General features: G+C 51.5%; 1 protein-coding gene across 2 annotated transcripts in view; it reads left to right on the top strand.

Annotated features, from left to right (window-relative positions):
- Positions 1 to 22,038, top strand: part of KIRREL3 (kirre like nephrin family adhesion molecule 3) — a 341,828-nt gene that overhangs the window by 239,095 nt on the left and 80,695 nt on the right. For both annotated transcript variants that reach the window (XM_040616226.1, XM_040616225.1), the window contains exons 3-4: positions 1,991 to 2,140; positions 3,879 to 4,028. In XM_040616226.1, coding sequence (XP_040472160.1) covers positions 1,991 to 2,140; positions 3,879 to 4,028 — 300 coding nt within the window. The remainder of the gene's footprint in view (positions 1 to 1,990; positions 2,141 to 3,878; positions 4,029 to 22,038) is intronic.

Below are 22,038 nucleotides of genomic sequence, written 5' to 3'. Positions count from 1 at the left end.
TGGGTGCTGCGGGGAGATGGGTGACAATTTCAGCAGGGCTTTTTGAACTGGGAGAAATCTAGAAAGGATCACTCTGCTCTCCCCCATGCATCTTCAGCTGGCGAAGAGCAAGTTTAAGTTAAGCTACGATAAATGAAATTGAAATCCAAATGCTCACACGGGGATGTATGTTGGTTTATGTGTGCGTTGAGCTTTGTAGCTTTGCCCTGTAGGCACGGTCCAACGACTCGTTTGGAAACAAGTTTAGTTGTGGGAACTTGTGTCCTGTTTAACCTTGGTTTAGGATTAATCATCAGCCAGTGATTAAATTGAATTAATGTAAATTAGGATTGAATTGATTTAGGGCGGTTCACGTGGAGACTGTCCTGGTTTAACAAATGGATTTTAAAGAGAAACTTTTTTTTTTTTTCTTCAACGCGGTACGATTCCGTGTCTTGAGGTGATGTTCGGCTGAGGGGTGTGGGTTGTTAATTCTCTGGCTGTGGCAGGACGATAATTCACACACAGCGAGGCTTCTGATCCTTCGAACCCATCAGCTAACGCAGCCGGTCACAATCCAGCCATTCTGCCTTGCTCCCAACTTCTCTCTTTCCTGGATCTCTCCTCTATCCCAAGTAAGAGCAGGATTTTAAGGGCTCCGAAGCGATAGCGCCCTTCAGGTGCCCTGCAAATAACTCACATGAAAGACCACGCTCACAAGGGGTCCAGCTCTCAGTGGGTCAGCCTGGGGGGCTTTACATTTGGGACCTTCCAGCGTTAGCCTGTGGCACTACATGTATGGCTAGCTTGGGATAGAGCAAGCCATCTCTAAGATACCCTGGAGGAATATTGACGTTCGGGGGGCTGTGTCACTGTTTGTTCTTCCTTTTATTATTTACACGCTCAGATCCAAGAGGAGGGAGCAAACTGGCACCATTGAACCGCAGGGATGTGTTGCATGAGCATCCCAGATCCTCATCTTCCCAGACTGAAAAGCAGAACACTCTTTTTGGAAAGAAAAAAAAAACAAAAACAAAAACAAAAACAAAAAAAATACACACAAAAAAAACAAAAAAACCAGAAGCATTTAACACTTTGGATGTTTTCCTATCATGGCAAAGCCAAGGGACGATGATGCGTTTCAAAGAGTGAAAATAAAACGTCATGCCAGCACTTAGCAAACTCTGCCGTGAAAGGCTGAGCGCTTTCTGTTGAAAATGAGAAGTTTCATCTCACACCTCAGGTGTGAGCCACCTCAGGGTGGCAGGAGCTGACCCCAGGGCTTTGGGGTGGTCTTGCAGCGTTCAGGGTGGGGAAGGGTGGGAAGGGAGATGATAGCCCATCACATTTGGTCCACCTGTGTCAGCTGCCGTGCTTAAGGGCTTGGCTCATCAAGGTTGGATAGTTTGGAAGTTTGAAGAGTGAAACTTTAGGGGAAAAAAAAAAAAAAAAAACAAAACCAAAAAAAAACCCAAAAAAACAGTGCAGGGCTGTCACTTCCTTTCATCTCCGGGCGTGTGTGTGATGCTTGCAGCAAATACAAGTAGGTTACACTCTGGAAGGAGAGGGGCCAGCAGCAGGCAGTTCTCCTGCCTGTTTTCTAGCAGGTTCCTACCTATGCATCCTGATTCCAGAGAGCACGTGAGGTGGGAGCGGGACTCGGAAGCAGAGGACCTTTAGGGGTAGCAGGTGTAATATTTAATTTTACTGCTTTGGTCATGATGGCTAAAACACGAGCAGCACAATTTGGAAGAAAACAGTAAGAGGAAACCCTGGCACCTCTTTGCTGTATCATTTTCTTTTCCCCAGGAAGGAAAAGCGCTGCAAATTTTTAAGTGTATGAAGGAGCCATAAGTAGTCACTTAATGAATCGCTGCAGAATTCAGCCTCGGGTTTGCACCACGGCAGGAGCATCTCGGGCTGGTGCATCCCAAAGGCGCTGCGTTGCATGGGGAAGCACCGGAGCAGTGACAGCCTCCTCTTCCTCTTCCTCTCTCCTTCCCTGCTCCAGGTCAAGCCTCGTCCTTCACGCAGCAGCCCCAGGACCAGGTGGTGATCGCCGGGCAGCCCGTGACGCTGCTCTGTGCCATCCCCGAGTACAATGGCATCGTGCTGTGGATCAAAGACGGGCTCGCCCTGGGAGTCGGACGGGATCTCTCAAGTAAGTTTTGACCCTACCTAAACCTGGAAAACCGGAGCTCTCCCTGCGCAGCGCTGCAGGGGCACCTACAATATTTATTTTAAGACTAATGAGTGTTTTCATTTCAACTACAAATCCTTCCAGCCAATTCAAACATTGTTGTTAAAACTCAGAATAAACAAAAACTTCTTTTACTCTGACTTGAAACAAAACGGTTGATTTCCCACAGGTGTGACCTGACCCTTTGGAAAGCCTGACTTTGGTTTTCAGTTGACTTTTGGAAACAAACCTCATGTTTCCAAAACACAGACTGAAATGTTTTGTAAACATTGAAAGTGCCTGTTTTGACATTCTCCAAAAAAAAACAACCCAAACCAAGAAAGTCTCTGTTTGCTTTGAATAAATGTGTTTATGGCAGTCCAGAGGAGCCCACAAGCACTTGTGGCTTCCTTAAGCTGTACTTTTGGCAAGTTCTGGTTTGGTAATAAAATTCCCCAGACTTCTCGTTGCTTAATCCCACGCTTGCATTGTGATTGAGGGTTTATTGCAGCTGCCGAAGGTTCTGGAACAGTAGTGGAGAGGTTCTACATTTTATTCTATATATTTTGCTGGGAAATACTGATTATTTTTTTTTTAGTGAAATATTTCACACGACTGAGGGAGAGCGTTGGCTGGAAAGCCGAGAGGGCAGCAGAGGCTGTACGCGTGTGACGTTGCCACAGCTCGACTTCTGCAGAGCACGGGAGACCCGAGAGGGTTTTTCTCCAAGTCAAGCAGTGACATTCAGAAGCCAGGGGAGGGTTTGTGTTTCTTGGTCTCCAGGGACCTCCAGAGTGCAATGCCTGCTTTTTCTTTTCTTTCTTTTTTTTTTTTTTTTTTTTTTTAATACATATAATTACGCATCTCTCAGACTTGCCTGACTGAGCAGTCCCCTCTTCAACTGTTTTTCAAAGCTCTGTGCCACAACTTTTACGTATATTAGAGAGCTGAGTTTTCCATACAAGACCTTGCAACATGAACGGGTAACAACAGCTCCACTGAAGTATGTAGCTGATGTGAACGACTTCCACAATTAACGGTGCTGGGGCTGCTTTAAGCCAGAGGAACTGCCAGCTCATATGATACCAGCTCAGCCAGTCATCTAATTAGCTAAATACAAACAAACCCATCATTTGTATTTCTTGCGGTTCAGGAGAGCAAATCCTGCTGCTGAGAGCTTGCAAAACAACAAAAACATGAGAGCATGCCAGGCTGCCTGCGTTAACGCAGCGCATTAATCACCGGCGCAGGGATGGATGGGGTGATGGCAGCCGTCCTCCCGTGGTGCTTCAGGTGTCTCACAACACGGGGCAGGCTGACCAGGGCTGTCAGGACCCCTGCAGACCCCTGCCCAGCCACCCTAATAGTGGAAGTGTCCCAGGGTTTCACCACAAGCGCATGCAATGCTTAAGGAGTTCAGGGAATCAGGAGCCAGAGGTGACGTGGGTTTCCTGGTGGAAAGGCTCATCCCTTTCCCTAGGGATTGCCATTGATGCTCCTTCATCAGCACTTCTGTTTTGAACTGTTAGAGCAAAACCGTCAGTCTCTTTCCCGGATTTGGGAGGCCTCTCCATCTCTCTTCTTGGGCTGGCTGCCAAGGAGGGGAAGGAGCTGCCTGGCCCCTGGCTCTTTGCTGCGGGGTATCAGGGGCTCTGGGCTGTGTCCTCGTCATCCTTGGGCTCATCAGCTGCCTCCTCACCCCCTGCTTTGCCTCCTGCAGGTTATCCACGCTATCTGGTCGTAGGAGACCATCTGTCCGGACAGCATCACTTGAAAATCCTGAGAGCTGATCTCCAAGATGACGCCGTCTATGAATGTCAGGCCATCCAAGCGGCCATCCGATCCAGACCTGCCCGGCTGACTGTTCTCGGTGAGTCCCATCTCCTCACCATCTTGGCGGGGGTTGGGGAGTTTTTTTTGTCCCGGCGGTCCCACTGAGTGGCTTTTTGACAAAAGGGTTTGTGGCTAAATCAAGAGGACTGGAAATGAATCTGTCGTGAGCACCACGGGGGTGCGTCTGCATCCTGAGGGCAGTAGCAAAGGCAGGCGCTTAGGGAGTGCGGCAATTCTGGGGTAACGCGGGCACAAAATGTTCGGGACTTCAGCTCTACAAATACACGCGCCAATTCAGGAGTGTATGTGCGTAAATTTAAGGATATGAGGAGCGTCGGTGCCATCAGTGTGGCAAGCGTTGCCCTTGCTGCGGCGCTGCTTTGTGGCAGGACCGGGAGGAGGAACCTTGAGAAAACTGCTTTAATTTTTGAAATTCAAGGCTTGAGGAAAGGCTTTAATACTAGTAGTTTTAAAACTATCTTCATACCATCTATTTTCATACGTACGTTTTCTCATCGTGTGTTTGTCAGTAATTCATCTTTCCCATGGGCAGCACAGGAGTGTGTTGTGTGGGATTGCAAACTGGAGATGACTCCCAAGCATGGGATTGCAAACGGGAGATGACTCCCCAACATGGGGTTGCAAACTGGAGATGACTCCCCAGCATGGGATTGCAAACTGGAGATGACTCCCAACATCTTGTCAAGACCTTTTTGGGGTAGTAGGTGGGAGAGTGATGCTTTGTTGGCGAAGGCTTTGTTGGCAGGCTGGCAAAGCAGTTGTGAGTGCTTATCAGGAGTTCAGGTGGTGTCGGTGAGACTTCCCAGAATGAATGTGGACTCAGAGAAGTTAATAAAAAAGCTATTTTTCTTGAAAACCTTGGAGAAAACCCAGGCTGTGTTGCTCCCAGATACATCCTGATTATTCAACCCCCAAAGTGAAACTGTTTATATATTTACATTGGTTTAAATTGAACTTTGGGTATTTTTTTTTTCCCTTGTTGTATTTTTTTTTCCCTTGGTTATTTTTACCTTGTTAATTTCTAGGGACAAAAAGTCCTTAAAAAAAGATGAAACCAAGAGTGTTTAGGTGAACACTAATCAGTCTGAAGCAGCCAAAAAAACAGAATTAAGGTCCTAGTTCTGGTTGAAGGTGCACTTCGGGAGAGTCCGCGCGCCACCGGGAAAATGCGTCCTAATTTCTGGTTTGTAATTTCCCCTCTGCTTGGTTTTCCCTCTCCGCAACCCTACCAAGTACCCTACCCCCAAACTTCAGCCACTGCCTTCTCTTCCTTCACTTGACCCCAAAGATAATGATGATTTTCTTTTGATCCATCCTTCTGCTCAATCAACCCTTCTCGGCAGCTCAGCGCTCTGCCATGTGCCCGTACATGAAAGGCGCCTGCAAATGAATCGGAACACAGAACGCGGCTGTCGGAGGGGCTTTTGCTTGCACCAACAACCTCTGCAAGCTGCATCCCTTCCCCTCCTTCGCTTGGGCTCCCTCCTTCTGTTGCGAAGGCAGAATGCGTCGCTGGAGCCAGACAAAAGAAATAATGTTATTTAATTAGAGCTAAAGATTTCCAAACTAATTTAGTCCCAGAGCGCTCGGGCATACGTCAGAGCTCAGAGCCGCCGCGAAGCGTTGATTGAGCAGAGAGATGTTTTTATGGATCAAAAGGAAATCATTATTATCTTTGGGGTTGTGGAATGTGTTGAATAGATGGTAGTTAATGTTTATGTGAATATACTTGGTAGCTGCTAATTGGTACATTTACCTAAGTTGTTCAGCAACTTACATTTCCTTTTAAGAAAATTAAAGTTATAGCATGTTCAACTTAAGCCCGATCAGTAAGAAGATGGGGCTTGGCAACCCGTCGGAAGCCCATCTTTCACTTTAAATGTATTTATGCAGATGTTCTGGGGAAATTTAAGGCTGGCTGGGGAGGTGGGAGTGATAATCCCCACCCTGGGCAAGGGGCTGGAGGGTCGTTAGTGGTCACCAGCTGGCGCCTTCGTGCCTTTGCAGCGGGATGCGGAGTCCTGCTGCAGCGCTTGCTGCAGGCGTTGGCATGGCTGCTCTGCGCCACGATTTAGCCAGGGAATAGAAATGGCACACGAAGAGTAGATGCCTCCAACCCCAGGGAACAGGAATGGCACACAAAGAGTAGATGCCTCCAATCCCAGGGAATAGGAATGGCACACGAAGAGTAGATGCCTCCAATCCCAGGGAATAGGAATGGCACACGAAGAGTAGATGCCTCCAACCCCAGGGAATAGGAATGGCACACGAAGAGTAGATGCCTCCAATCCCAGGGAATAGGAATGGCACACGAAGAGTAGATGCCTCCAATCCCAGGGAATAGGAATGGCACACGAAGAGTAGATGCCTCCAATCCCAGGGAACAGGAATGGCACACAAAAGAGTAGATGCCTCCAATCCCAGGGAACAGGAATGGCACACAAAAGAGTAGATGCCTCCAATCCCAGGGAATAGGAATGGCACACGAAGAGTAGATGCCTCCAATCCCAGGGAACAGGAATGGCACACGAAGAGTAGATGCCTCCAATCCCAGGGAATAGGAATGGCACACGAAGAGTAGATGCCTCCAATCCCAGGGAACAGGAATGGCACACAAAAGAGTAGATGCCTCCAATCCCAGGGAATAGGAATGGCACACGAAGAGTAGATGCCTCCAATCCCAGGGAACAGGAATGGCACACAAAAGAGTAGATGCCTCCAATCCCAGGGAATAGGAATGGCACACGAAGAGTAGATGCCTCCAATCCCAGGGAATAGGAATGGCACACGGAGAGTAGATGCCTCCAACCCCAGGGAATAGGAATGGCACACGGAGAGTAGATGCCTCCAACCCCAGGGAATAGGAATGGCACACGGAGAGTAGATGCCTCCAATCCCAGGGAATAGGAATGGCACACGGAGAGTAGATGCCTCCAACCCCAGGGAATAGGAATGGCGCAACAAAGAGTAGATGCCTCCAACCCCAGGGAATAGGAATGGCACACAAAGAGTAGATACCTCCAACCCCAGGGAACAGGAATGGCACACGGAGAGTAGATGCCTCCAACACCTCGTGTGTTAAGAGCCAGCGTGGGCTGCTGACAGCCGGTTACAGCGTGCGGGACGTCGAGCTAAGCTTGCTGTGCGTTAGGCAGTTTGTACGGGAAAAGGGAGCGACGTGTTCAGTGGTTACAGATGTGTAATGCCACCAGCTGTGCGGAGTTCTCCTCGTCAGATCCAGTGCCTGACAACTCGATGAGCCTGCTTTAGGCGTGAGCTAAGCAGCTGAAATTGTTGGGTCTCCCAAATTGTTGGGTCTCCCAGATTTTTGGGTCTCGCAGATTTTTGGGGTCTCCCAGACAGTGGGATCTCCCAAACGTCAGGTCTCTCGCTGGGTTAGGAAGGGATGTGACAGGCTGCCTGAGCTGCCTCATTGGAAGAAGATGCTCTTGGGGCATTCCTTCATCCCAGGCTGCCCAGCGTCACCTAGGCAGGAGAGGATCCCTGAGCCGGCCCCGGATCCATGGGCAAACCTGGCAGCTCTCGGGGAAAAGATTTGTCACGGCTAGAGCAGAGCTGGGAGGCTCTGGTGGCTGGGAGCCCGTCGTTTGCTGCTGGCTTTGCCAACAACTCGAGGGGCTCATCAGCCAGCCAGGGATGCTGGAGGTGGTTCTGGGGAACCCCATCCCGCTCTGTCACACCCCAGCCTTGTCTCTGGAAAACCTTGTCGCCTGGTGGTTTTTTGCGTGTGTCGGCACTGCCTTGTCCGTTCTTGCCAGCTTTTCCACTTCTTTGGTATCAAGAAATCCCCTCATGCCTCCCAGCTCGGTTTCCAATCACTGTCATTCATGTCTGACAACAGCTCTGTGGGGATGATGCCTCCTACTTCCCTGCTCAGATGCAGATCTACACCATATTTTAATTAAATATTTAAGGTTTTGTCACATTGTTTTTAAATCTACATGGTTAAATGTAGTGGAACAGATCATTCCATAGCCTTGGAAGTCCAAACTTTCAAACAGACGAGCCTATTAGTGTCATCAGCATTGGGGAAAGTCTTTTATTTGTAGAGTCGCTGGGACAAATACTGCTGGGGAACGCAGCTAACCCACCCCAGAACCGATGGAGCCCCCCTCCCTCTGGGTCTCCCCCACATTCCTTCCTACCGCTGCCCAAATTGTCCGGGGAATGAGCCTCTGCTCTCCCAGGAACACCTGCCCCAGCAGGGAAGGCAGCGGCTGATGAAGCCGTTGAGGTGGGGTGGGGAGATGCAGAGGCATCCACGTTTTCTGCAGGCGAAGGACGTCAGGGCAGCGGTGGGGCAGGGGAGCCCAAGCCAGGCAGGCTTTGGGAAGCCACCGGAGGGCTGTTTGCTACCTGGTACATCTTTAATGGCAGGGCTTCTTCATTTATGATCTATTTAGCTAAGCCAGGGTATTAATTAAATAGAGCAAGAGCCTGATTAGGACTTGGAGAAATTTAAAAATAAAATCAGACAGCGATGGAGCAAAATTGCAAAGCAAACACTTTGGCTGTAACCACTGGAGAGTTCCCTCCGGTCTTCCATCAAAGCTCAGAGCAGGGAGGGCAAATACAAGAGATTATATAGCCAACAGATGTGTGTTGTTAAAATATGCATCTGCCAGCCGTGTAGTTTAAGGAGCCAGAGGGCTAGCTCGTGGATCCATCTGCACGCGAGGGACCGCGCATGAATTCGAGGCCCCGCCAGCCGAGCGGGGATTTGCAGACACGTTAATTAGTGCTGAGTTCCCAGATCTCAAAGGCAGCCGAGCGAGGAGAAACTTTGAAGAGAGCATTGGCTTCCCCAGGAGGGAGGGGAGGGGAGGATGGGGGGCACTGGCTCGCTGCGCCGATCCGGCGGCAGCATTCCCAAGCCTTTGGTTTGCCATGGCCAGGGGTAGGCAGGACCTGCGGTGCTGGGAGGAATCCAGGTCACTCCTGGCATCCATCTGGGAGGAATCCAGGTCACTCCCCAGTGGATGGCTGGGGAAGCTGGATGGCAGCGTGGTGGCTTCTCCATCGCTGGCATCCCGGCAGGAGCATCCCGAGGCTAGGCTGGTCCGTGGTCCTCCCCAGCACGAGAGGGGAGCCACCAGCGCTGTCCCCGCAAGCGGCTCTACGCCTCGGCGCAGGGAAGGGCTTGGTCCCAGAGGGGTGCTGGTGACAACCAGAAAAAGGGGACCATGGGGGGTTGAGGAGGGAGGCAGAGGAACTACTTCCAGAGACTTAAGGTGAATAATTGATAGGCAATTAACTTGTACATGCACCTTTTATAGTCTAATTCCCTGTCTCCTCCCCCTCCACAGCCTCTTCTAATATTAACTCTGAAATCATGTGTGTCCCATTAGAAATAAAGCTTTCTTAAATCAACATGAATTATTTAACGCTACAGATTAAGTTAATTTGAAGTGAGAGCTCCTGTCTTTTCAGATGGCACAAGCCAGGGACAGGAGAAGAGGAGGGTCACCCGGGTGTCAAGCGCCTTTACGTTCAATCACAACCCTTTTCCTCTTTTTATTTTATTTTTTATTTTATTCCAATCGTCTCTCTCTAGCTGAGACTTTCCAGTCCTCCCCTGCAGAGCAGAGTAAGCTATTTCCATTACCAAAATGATTGCTGGCAGCTTGAGATATCTGCTTTTCCCAGCTTTCCTGCTCTTTAGCAGGGTTTGATTGAAAATAAAGAGGCTACGGCTTGGGAAAGGCCATTTTTCAGGACTTGTTCATGATGCTGAGCCGCAGTGAGAAAATGGGGACCAGGTTATGATTCAAATCCAGAAACGGTTCAGCTTGGAACCATCTCAAGTATTTTTCCATAGTTTTTTTAACATAATTCAATTCTTGGAATGTAAAATTCAGCCTAAAACCAGCAGGTCAGGATGCAAGTTCCAAACGAGAAAAGAGGCGACAGAAACATGACTGTTTTCTTCCAGTCTCTTCTCCTTGAAAAAGTTTGGGGCTTCACAAAGCTGCTTTTTCTGCTGGGAATACTTTCAGTGGCAAAATAGCAACCGGCTCTACTGGGAGTGAAAGAGAAACATCAAACAATCGAGCCCAAATCCCAAATAACCTAAATATTTGATGTCGTGTCTGAGTAGCTTAAGTTTGCAGCACTCTGAGCCGGCTCCTTTCGATAGCACAAGGTGGATGGGTTCCCTCGCTCGCATCCCTCTGTGGCTCCCGGCATGGGAAGGGTTTTCCGTGGCTGGACCGTACCCAGCCAGGCAAACCCAGGGTCCTGGAGGTGCTGGGTGCTGTACAGAATCAGGGCAACCTCTGCCCTGTGCAGTCTATCGCTGGAAAAACAGATCAAAGAGGGGGTATCATCTGCTGAAAAGCTCCAGAGATGGGTCCTCCCAAGCTGGGTTTCACTGGGAGGTTGGGAAGCGGGAAGTCTCCCCACATTTCGGAGGGGTTTGCACCCAGCCGGTCTGGAGGAGGAGGGCAAGGCGCCGGCCACGTGCGCTCTGCTCTCCTTGCTTTGAAGGAGGCGAGCAAAATTGGTTCGTCCACCGCCCCGTTAAGGACTGGCTGGATGATGCTGGGGTGAAACACTGTACGGGACGTGCCCCCCCAGCCTCCTTGCTGAATAATTATCGACTTTCCAATCACGCAGATACGGGGAGGGGAAAGCTAAGAAAGCAAACTCTTTCCAATGACAGATACACCCGCCGCCGTGCTGCGGCTTTTGCCGTGTGGTCAGTAGAGCTGTTACAACAGGGAGTAGCTCTGTGTGCCTGGTCGCTGCGAAATGCAAAAAGCCCCTTCCCTGAGGATCCAGGAGGGAGTTCCCCACTGGGAAAGCTTGGAGCTTTGGCAAACCCAGCCCAGTTTGCACGCTGCTTGTAACAGCACCCTGCTGGGCATAACGCCTGTCCCAGTCCAATAGGCACAGTTAATACACCACTGCATGACCGAAAAATTTAAAAAAAAATAATATATATTTTTTTAAATCAAATGCATTAAAAAATATAAAAATATTCCTTCCCACAGGACAGGGCTGTATCTGAGCAGTAGCTGGTGTTTAATTGCACAGGGAGGGGTTCATCAGTCCTAAGCAAACACTGCCTCTGCTCCCTCAAACCCTGCTCCGGTGTTACCAGCTCACACCATTTTATGAGCAGTCTTGGAAAATTTGTGTTTTCTTAAAGCTCCGAGCCCCGGGGTTAGGTGACACCGCCAGACTTCTCTTGTTCTGAACATAAATTAATGGCTAGTCGTCGGTGCCAGAGAGCCAGGCTTGAATACTGGAGGGAGATTTGTGTCCCTGGAAGCCCAGCGGTTCCCTTGGAACTGCATCGCTTGGTCTACCAGCAGGTGCCACCTCTCCCATCAAACTTCACCTTGTTGTATCCTCAGAGCTGCAACAGCGTTCCTACCTGAATGCTGAAGGCTGAAGGACCACAAAGTAAATAGGAAGAGACGCGGTTAGAGATGATTAATGTTAGGGTGCGTGCACCCATCTGCGATTCCTTGTCTCGATGCAGGGAGGGCCTGACCCGTCTTTATCGAACACAAAGCGTTTGGCTCCTCTAGGCAGAGCCTGCCGGTCTGTACCGAACTGATGGATGCAAAGCACATAGAGCTGATAAAAAAACCTTCCCGATTCTCCGTCATCCCTTCAGATGCGATGGTGGCCGCATCCCTTTGCCCCTTTCCAGCCCTTCCTGCTGGCTCTGCCCACCCCCCTGCCCCTCGCACGGGGGCCGTGAGCTATTGCACCACGGCTGTGGTGGCTGCAAAGTTGCCATGGAATGATGGGGGGGTGCTTGCCGCGCATCCAAATCCCTCCGTACCACTGCGCCCATCACTTGTACTGCTGTGTCTGTGCTGCCTCCCGCTCCGGGCACAAACCTCTGCGTCTTGCCCCCAAAAATCCTCCCCAGTTCACATAAGGCACCTGGGAGCCAGCGCTCCCGCTGCATCACTTGAGCCTTTGCATCATATACTGCATCGAACGGCTCCTGCTCCACGCAGCGCCTGTGGACAGGGGAGATTATTCTGCTTTATGCCCTTTTGGCTGGCTGACACCTTGCATTCTGCATCACATAAACAAGCCCCGCGCACGTGTCTCTCTGCTTTGCACGCCTATACGCGTTTCTCCCTCTTGCCAATCAAGACAAAACTCCCCCGTCTGCATGCTACCCGCGCTCCTCTGTATCTGCATCAAACCTGCACGCAGCAGCTCCTTTAGTGCCTTGCCGGCATGCACACACAGATGCGATAGCAGTTGCAGCGCCGTGCGTCGGGGCTGCGCTCGGCCAGGGGATCCGTCACCGCTGGGGACTTGGTGGGTTGTTAGTGACCTGCCAGAAGTATTGACTCCCTCTCCCCTCGTCAGCTGGCAGAGAAGAATGAGGCCCTCGAAGCGTGTCATCACCTGAGCGACAGCCCCCGCTTTCCTATCGATCACCCCCAAATGAAAAATGAGCGCCAGGCTCCGCGGGGGCAGGGGCAGCCGCAGTGCTTGGGGAGAGGGTGGATAAAGCGGCTGTTGAGCTGTTCCTGCTGGGAGCTGCCCAGCCAGCCCGGAGGGATGGGGTTTCTTGGGTCTGAGAGCTTTGCCAGCCCTGTCCTGGGTTGCTTTTTGTACGTCTTGCATTTGGCCCCCCCCTCCCCCCCTCCTTTAAGCACTGCCCAGCCGTGCGCCCCCACTAAGCACGTTCCTGAGCTGCCGTGTGGGCCGTGATGGAGTCCAGGCTTCCCAGCACCACTCCCAGCTCAGCCAGCATCCTTCCCAGGTCACTGGGGAGCCCTGTGATGAATTTCACTCCTTGATCCAAACCCCTCGCAGTGCTGCCTGCTCCTGGCGTGTCCGAGTGGCGTTTGCTTTCGATGCCCCCGCCGGGTGTTGGCTGCCCACCTGATGGTGGGATGGGGGTGGGGGTGGGGCATTCCTTTGAGCTCAACTTGGGCTTCAAAACTGCATCTTAACAACTGACCTGTGGGTGTCCTTTGTAACTGATGGGTGAATAACCCCCCCTGCGCCAGGATATTCATCTCATGCCAAGGCAGAGTTGGACAAGTGGCCCGCTGGAAGGGGCTGTTACTCTTTTTTGACGTTAAAAGGTGCCTGGCATGCTCAAATCAGGAGTAGACCCTGCAGACATGTGAAGTTTGTTTGGGATGACAGCAGCCTTGGGTCAGTGCTTCCTTACTGGGGTGTGCAAAGAGTTTTGGCTGCAGGCTCCAAGCGGTCCCTGCCGAGGCTGGTGTTGGAAGCTGCGGTGAGATGGGTGCTTCCATACAAAAAAAAAAGTAGGGGCTTGGTTTTGTGGTACCGGGCGGTGATGTGGGTGCTGAGCTGCGGCGGGGTGCAGGAGGCGCTACCCCAGACACTGCAGTAAAGGCACAGTGCCTAAAGGGATCGCTTTAGGGATAGATCCCAAATGAGGGATCACTTTAGGTGGCAAGCGTGGACATGGCATTGGGTGACCCATCCGAGACTCCTCTCCAGCATCCTTCCCAGTCCTGGGAATTAGGCTGAGGTTCCCCCCCTCCCCGGGGGACAGGCATGAAGCTGCGCTCTCGGGTTGCTCTAACATGCTCAACTCTGACCTCCGCCGAGAGAGAAAAGGGATTCATGGCAAATTATGGATTTAACACCTATGATGAATCTCCATTACAGCATGAAATAAGAAAGGAAAATGTAGCTAAATGGAAGATTTCCCCTGGGCAGCAGGAGGCTGCAACTTACGAGAGGCTAGGGAAAATAGGAAGAAAAAAAAAGGGGGTGGGGGGGTGAGGTGGAATCAGGAATTAGGAAAAACCTTGTTCCTTTAACTATTGCAAAAGCTTTGCAAGACACTGCTTGCAGGTTCATAGGGATGTAGATTAAAGGCCAGAGCTCAGACCCGTGGCACAGAGGTTTTCAGCTGCATCCCTTCTGCTTGTCATGACAAGGGGAGATGAAATATTGGTGATTATCGGCCCCGTGGGTGCTCGGGACAGCCAGCCCCCAGCCCCCAGGACCGGGACATGCCATTCATCACAGCACCGAGTGTAACCTGTCATCTTCTGTTGGGAAATGCCAGTGGAGCATCCTTCCCTGACATTGGTGCCTTTCAGCTGGGACTTGGCTCCTGACTCCCAGGCACGTGGCTTCTGGGGTCCCCACCACCGCAGCATCCACCTCCTGCTGCCCCCCACTCCAGCGGCTGCTTCCATAGGGTTAATCCTTCTCTCGGGGCATCGGTGCAGCTCCGGCGATGACTCCGATGACTCAAGAAACTATGGGTATTTCTGAGGCTCCTGCTGAGTGGGGTTTGGGAAGAGCAGAAACTGGGATCGTCACGCAGAGGATGGATTCCCATGGGATGGAGCTGGCAGCCAGGTGGCTTTGCTGGCGGTGCGGGCAGGAAGATGGGGGGCTTTAGTGACAAAATACAGGCTTAGGAAGCCTGGGGAAGGGGGCACCCAGCATGCTGCCTGCTTGGCTTGTGCTGCCGGCTGGATGGGCAGAAAGGGAATCCAGTGAGTTCTATCCTGGATGGAAACACGCGAGTCCCAGGTTCGTCTCTGTGCTGCCAAAGCCTGCGCGTGCCACCTTGAGCGAGTCCTTCAGGCTCAGATCCCTCCCTTAAGGAATGGGAAAAGGGACGGGGTGAAACAAATAGGAAAGTTTGGGTTATAAAGTTGATCTGCCTCGTACCCTGCGCTCGCTGCCGTTATGGGGACGACATCCGAGAGGTTTTGTGCAGTCAGTTATTTCAGGGCTTGGGCAGCGGCCAAGGAGAAATGCTGCAGAGTCATAGTTTTGGAGACAAGTGTCTATATTCTCCTCTGCGTCATAAATCACGTAGGAACTGAGCTCTCCTCCCTGTGACCCAGCGGCGCACGAGGGATCCTCTTACCCTCCTTAACTCGTGGCGATGCAGCGGGCACCGACCTCACAACCCATGTGATGGGTGCAAATCATCGGGGGAGCATCGGCGCACCCGAGGGGGCTGTTCCTCATCCAGGTTGTGGCTAGGGAGGTCTGCAGAGATTTCTCCTAGCGGGTGAGAAGCGGCGTTCGAATGAGAGGCAGCATGAAAAATTGCAATGGGGAAATAAAAGTCTTTCCCGATACCACGTTTAATTGCTAACAAAGACAAAAATCACACCTCTTGTGTTTGGTTCACCAGCAAAAGCCCAGATACCAGCTGCCCCGTATGTATTTGATTCCAACTGGTAGGTTTAAGAGATGCAGAAGGTATTTAATGATAATGATAATGATTTACATTTATATAGTGCCTGATATCCACTGGGATCACAGAGTGCTTTATATATCTATGGATAAAAATATACTGGATAACAAGCACTCCATCCATCACCAAATCCCAGCCACTTCCCCAGCAAGGCAGCAAGCTGTGCAGGAAAGAGCTGCTGCATTGCCAGAATCGCTCTCCCTCCTCGCTGCTATGGCACTTGGGGTGCTGTACGGTAATTTTGTAATAAAACCAGGTGATAAAAACACTTTAAAAACAACAATGTCATAAAAAGAAGAACCCTCACTGTCATAAAACTGCACGCAGCAGAACAGGAGGGGAAACTTGAAAGGGAGAAGGTTATAAATAGGGACTGTCGCTGTTGTGAAAATCAGGTCTGGAGGAGAGATGTCTTACAGCTGCTCTGGGTTAGGAGGTGAAGAGCTTGGCCAGTAGCAGCATCTCTAAAGGGCAGGTACCAGCAGAGCTGGATAGAGAGGGACCTCCCAAGCTCAGTTTGGAGGTGGCAACACAGGAAAAAATCCCGACACCTGAGACTGGAAAGATGCTCCCACCTCCATGCCCTCCTTCCTCCTGGCATGGAACAGGTCTCCCGTGGGTTGGGTGCAATCCGGCCACCTTCCTCCTCCAGCTCCCTGAGCCGGCAGCACCCTGCCTTGCCTGCTGAACGCCAGCATCTCTCCTCGGAGGCGTCCAGCCTCGCTAGCCTGGCATCCACCCCCCTAAAGGAAGGAGCAGCTCGGTTGAGAGACCCTTTTGCGGCAGCATCTCGCTCAGCTGGGTCTGGGAGGCAAGCGAGGGGAGGGGAGGAAGGAAGGGAGAGAGAAATTGAGGCTCTCAGAGATATTCATTCAAAATTCATAGGCACAAAATTGCAGTCTGCATGGATTTGTTTCCTTTTGGAAATTACAGGAAACTACAGGCACCAACAACTGTTATTCAAATAGCCACTTTAGATGATTAGGATGGCAGGAGGCTGTACTTACACATGCACACCCAATATAATCAGACGCGAGGCAGGGTGGGAAGGCAAGGCCAGGCAAGGGGAAGCTGAAGGAGCTTATAAGCACAGGCAGGCGGCAGGGCAGCTCTGCCGGGGGGGCACGGGGCCGAATCCAGCCCCCGCTGTTGTGGTCTGAAGCAGGAGCATCCTATTAGCTTCACCTAGGTTGGAGAGCTGGCAGGTTGGGGATGATAAGGGAGAGCCTGGAGCTGGCTGGCAGTTCCTGGAGGAAGTTTCTCATCCTTCGTGAGCTGGCTGGCTGCGGGCAGGCAGCGCTTCAGGTACGAGCACCCTTCTCTCCTGCCTGCAAGCGGGGGCTCTGCCCTCCCCGCACATGCACCATAGCCCAGAAATGCGCGTTCCTCATCTCCTACTCTCTCACCTTCTTGCACAAGCATGCACCATCACTCCCCAGCCTGTTAGAAATCAAGGCAGAGGGAAAGATTTTACCCACCTTGAATTTATTAAAAAAAAAAAAAAGAAAAGAAAAAAAAAAGAAGAAAGCCACACATTTGTGAAACACTGAGCAAATATTGTTTTGAGGAATGGCCTGAGGGTCAGCGACGAAGTGCAGGCAAAACATCCGAGCCACTGAAGGGTGGAAATTGTGTAATAAAAGCAGGCTCTGCAGTACAAGTGCAGAGAAGGAGAGACTCCCAGCTTTTTATCCAGAGAGCTGTTTCTTTTACTTTCAAAATGTTCCTCTGGAGTACCGACGGTGTCGTGCGGTGCAGAGCGGCCAAGAGCATCTCGTCTCTCTCGCTGCTCACGGCAGCGTCTCCTGCTCAACCAAATGGTCCCTCCGTGGTGCTGAGCCTCCTTGCTGCGGATGGACAGCTTCCAGCAACCCGCTGCGTCTTCGCGAGTCTCTCAAGGTGTTTGTAAATGTTTGCGCACAGGCGAGCATCCCATCTGCGGGTGTGTTGGGCAGGCGTTGGCAGCCGCGAACACGTGGCTTGGCAAGGTTTTAGCTGGAAGTGCCTGCAGCGAGCGGCAGGCACATGGCATCCAGCACTTGGCGGCGGGGATGGACCCAAATATGAACCCTCAGGGGTCCTGAGCTCACCAGACCTGCATCCTCAGCGATGCGAGGGTCCTTCTCTGTGCCTAGCTCCTGTCCCTGGCTGCGAGGTCACCGGGGACTTTACCTGCTAGCAAGCTCACCCTGGCACACGAGCCTTGTTCTGAGGCACCTGGGTGGCGGACAAAGGTGGACCTGCATGTCGTGGAAGGGAGGGAGACCTAAAAGGACAGAGCAGGAGGTCCTGAAGGGGCCATCTGTCAAGCACAAGCAACTCAGAAAGAAGCTTCGACACCTTGCATGGGCAAGGAGACCCATGCAGAACCTCTCGGCTCTCAGCTAGACCCCTGCTTCTCCCTCCCTGATGCTTTTTGGGGTGACCTTGAGCGTGTGTTGGCCGGAGGTAGATGCTGACGAGCTCCTTCGCACGCTCCAGCTTCCCTTTCAAGTCTCTCTACGAGTGCTCTTCTCTTATCTGGTAGCATTTTGCAAAACTTCACAAGCTTTTAGTGGCAAGACTTTTGCTAAGAGGCTGTTGATAAATCTGGAGTAGACGGCAGGAAGGTTTTAGTGCCGTATTCTCTTCCTTTCCATTGGAAAATGTGGCTTATCTGCTTCAGAGAATACAGGTTCTTCCTCCTTATCTGTGCTGAAATCTTATCTAAACTGGTTCAGGTGGCGGAGCTGAGAGAAGGAGATAATTAAGCAAGAGACAGGTGAAATGCTGACATTATTATTACTTAAATGGCCCAAACCTTTTACCTCATGTATTTTTTTTTTTATATTTTACTTTTTTTTTTACTGGTGGTGACACATAACAAGGGAGAAATCGGTTTTTCCAGGTTATCTTCCCCATCCACACACACGACTTGGCCCCCCTCCTCCCTGCCCAAATATAAATCTCGTTTAACTGGTTCTGTTGGCAAGACAGAGAAATAATTAAGGCGAAGGTGCCTGAAATGTTGATGTTATTACTGTAATGCAGCAGCCTGTTTAGTTTCTTTGCCAATGAAATGCAACCAGGGGAAAATCAGTTTTAAAGATTACTTCCCAGAGATGCAAATAAAGGAGCGGAAACCATGTAGTCAGGAAGAAATGGTCTCAAACTAGGAAACATTTCAAAGTCTGTGACAGTCTCTTAGGGGCTTTTAAGACCACAATTTACCTTTTGACTGCATTCTATTTTCTCTGAAATCCTTTATTTCCCTCTTATTTATTGACTGGAGAGACAGCACAAAAACGAGAAAGCGATTCTCCAGCCGCTGGTCTTAAAAATCCATAGAAGAAAATTATTCTCGAGAGGGCGGGGGGGGGGGCGGGGGGGTTGTTGTTGTTGTTGTTGGGCTCTTTTTGTTTTCCTCCCCCCTCCCCTTCTTTTTTAGCACTCTGTGTGAACTGGGGCTTAATTGAATCACTTTGCCATAGAGGGGCCTTGGACTGGAAGGTATCAAGGTCAGCGCCGGCTCGGAGCAAGGAGCCCTGATTAGAGAGGTGGGAACCATGGTAATAACACGGTGGGATGCAGAACGCGTCTCGCTGTGGGCCAGGCGCGTGATGGACCCAGTGGGTCAATCCATCCACACGCCACGAGCCTAAATTGCGGCGATAACTCCGGCTGGGCTTGCTCTCCTCTCAGGGATGGCGCTCGGGATTAGGAAAATGTGCGTCGCTACTGCCTGGAGTAGCACCGAGCGCTCGGATCAGCATCACGCTCTTGGATTAGTATCCCTTTCGACACAGTGGTGGTCGGGGATTGATGAGGCTCCGTGCTTGGCTTTGCGATTTACGCTGTTAACATGCACTCCCCTTCCCCCCGTTCAAGGGAGCAACCGAGCTGCTGGAGCGGGAAAACCCTCTGCTTGCAGCAGGGATGCAGGAGCCGCTCCCAGCCGCAGGCTTTGCCGTGGGATGGGGAGCCCGGCTGGCTGGTGCCTGGTCCCAGCAGCTCAGCTCAGGGATCTTCAAAGCACCACTTCAGCACGGGATCCTTTGCAGCAACCCTAAGGTGACCCATCAACTGTCCTTCTCCCAGCCCTTCCCTGGTCTCTCCAAGGAAGCTTCCTCCTAGAAGCACACACGTCTCCATCCTTGCCCCCCTTCCAGCCCAGAGCCTGGTCCCAGTCTGGTCCCAGCATCGCATCCCCTTGGCCTTGCCCCTGCCCCAAACCCCTTTTGCTCATCACGCGGCGGTTTCCACACGCGTGTCGTGCACACGTTTCTGTCTGCTGGTGTTCCCTGCCAGGGATGAAACTGAGACGCAGAGGGGGAAAAAAAAAAATAATCATAAAGAAGTCCCGCAGTGCTGGCCTAGTTAGACCGTACCCAGCTGTGAGCTAACTCTGCTGCCCAAGCGAGCCCCCCGGAGACGGCGCTGCTTGGGAAGAAATAACTAGATTAAAAAATGGTGCATCAGCTTAGGCTAATATGGGTCAGAATCAGTGCGGCCGAGTAATTAGAGCCAAGATTTCAGAGATTAAATCCTTTTAGGCTATCCAGTCTGTCTTTCAGCTGGCTGTGTTTAATTACATCTAGCTTCTCTGGGCGTTGCAGAAAGGACCACGCTGGGACATCTCCCGTGCGGCTCCATCACTGAGGTTGCCTGCTGGTCGATACTTTTCTGCTCGCTTTCTGAGGTTGCTCCAGAAAAGATCTGGGCAGATCTGCAGGAAGGTCATGCCTGACCACACTGCAAAGGGATCTCCTCCTTCCATCCTCCAAAGCGCTTTGGGTGGCATCGGGGCTTCAGTCCTCGACAGGCAGCGTGAGGGTGTCCGCAGTGGGGGGGGTGGGGAGGGCAGGGAGCACTGGCTGCGCTCACTGGTGCCTCTGGGAGAGCTGGGAGAGGGGTTAAAGGCACAAGGAATATCCCATTAGATCTGGAGCATTGCTGTGCACAGCTTCACGGGTCGGGCTGCTCCATTTTCTGGCTCTGTGGCTTTTCTGTCTCAGCTTCTCAGGCAGGACTCGGAGGCACTGTGCTCCCTAGTGCTGTTCGAAGGTGCAAAGGCAGCAAGAAGGATGGAATAATAAAAGTGCAGAGGTTTGAATAGTTTCCCTTTCGGAGTGAAGGATTTTGCAACAATTGAACTGAAAAAAAAGACCGATTTGGGCAAGACTTCCACCGGAATGGAACCATTTAGTTCAATCCCCCTGCCTTGAAAATGGTGACCCCGGGTGTGCCTGTGCCCCTTCGCCCCCCTGGACTTGGGCATCTCCCCCCGTGGTGTGCTGCGGTGTGTCTGGGTAGCCAGGAGCCCCGGGCTCTTTCCCAGAGGCAGGAGCTGGATCACAGAGAGGTTTGGAGGGTTCGTGTCCGTTAACACGACTGAAGAATTAAATCAGAGCCATTAGCACCCCTCTCCCTGCTTTCTGTGCAGCCTGTCTCCTGTTCTTCCCACCTCCTCTAAACCTTTTCTGATTTTTGCTGCTGTTGCAAACTCCAGGAGGAAGAGCATCCCTGGGGATGCAGGTTGAGGCATCAAGACCCCACATCCCACAAGTCCCCGCCCCGCCCCCCCGCAGGACACCTGCTTCCCTCCGCGCATCCATTGCTGCAGCGAGAGCACCCTCTCCTGTCTCAGCTCTGCCTCACTGCATTTTCCCCCTGCTCCCTTCTCTTGCGTAGAAACCTGCGCTGAGGCTCCCCATCACCTACTGGGGTGACTGGGGACCCAGCAGTCGGGGTGGCAGCCTGGGCACCCCCTCCTTGTCCCAGCACCACGGCAGTGTGTGACCCACTGCACTCCCGACAGCAGCACTGAAGTCTGTTTAGGAGAACTGGGGGAATATTTAAGTTAAAAACAATTTCTAGGAGAGGTCTGTTATAATTACTAATTAGATCTGGTTATAATTATCTCTCTTTGCAATCCCGTACCTGCCGCAGAATAGCTCTGGTTCCTCCGAACAATTAACAGAGAAAGTCTTTTATGATACACCAGGTGATTACATTGCAATTGCAGCCTCCGTGGCAAATGCTGACTTATTAAAGAAGGGCCGATATTTACAGAAGAACATTGTGATCAAATTAGGCTAAAATTAACTGGAGTAAATTAAGAATACAAGGGGGTTTTCTTCATCTGCTTCCCTTTCTTTGCCGCCACCGAGTCGCCTCTGGGTTTGTCCATCATGCTCGGTGTTGATTGCGGTACTTGACTGGGCACAAAGATACGGCAAGCGGCAGCAACCCATTTCCCTGGTTTGCCTCTGCGTGAAATCTGCACTCGCATCTCCCTCGCACTCACCCGCCTCCTCCTGCTCCTGGAGTGCCAAGCCAAAAATCTACAGGCCAAGACCCAAAGCACCAGCGTTTGCAGCGACCCCCTCCCCGCCGCCCCCAGCTTTAATAACGTTGCTGCAGGCTCTGCCTGCGAGCCGGCACTGCGCCGAGAGCCGGCTGGAAGCGCTCAGTGCACGCTTGCTGGGCACGAGTTTTCTCTGAGCAATAGCAAAAGTGGGGGGGAACCTCCCCCAGCAATGCTAAACCCAACACTCGCTCGCACTTAAAGCGCATCTTAAGAAGTCCAAAGCAAGGGCTGGCGCTCAGCGTGCGGGAGGATCGTGCAACGAGGAATTTGGGGATTTTTTTAATAGCAACGGGCCAAACAAAATAGTCATCAGATGGTTTGAGGGTTGGGGGTTGGGGTTTTTTTCTTTTTTTTTTTTTTTTTCAAACGGAACTGTCGGCGAGTGGAGCATGATTCTGCGAGGGTTGACTCTGTAGCTATCCAGAAAGTAGCTGAGGCAGGCAAACTTCTGGCCGTGGCAGCGTGGTG

Source organism: Falco naumanni, chromosome 16 (genome assembly GCF_017639655.2).
Source record: "Falco naumanni isolate bFalNau1 chromosome 16, bFalNau1.pat, whole genome shotgun sequence".
Taxonomy (NCBI): Eukaryota; Metazoa; Chordata; class Aves; order Falconiformes; family Falconidae; genus Falco; species Falco naumanni.
This window is presented reverse-complemented; position numbering and strand designations above follow the sequence as displayed.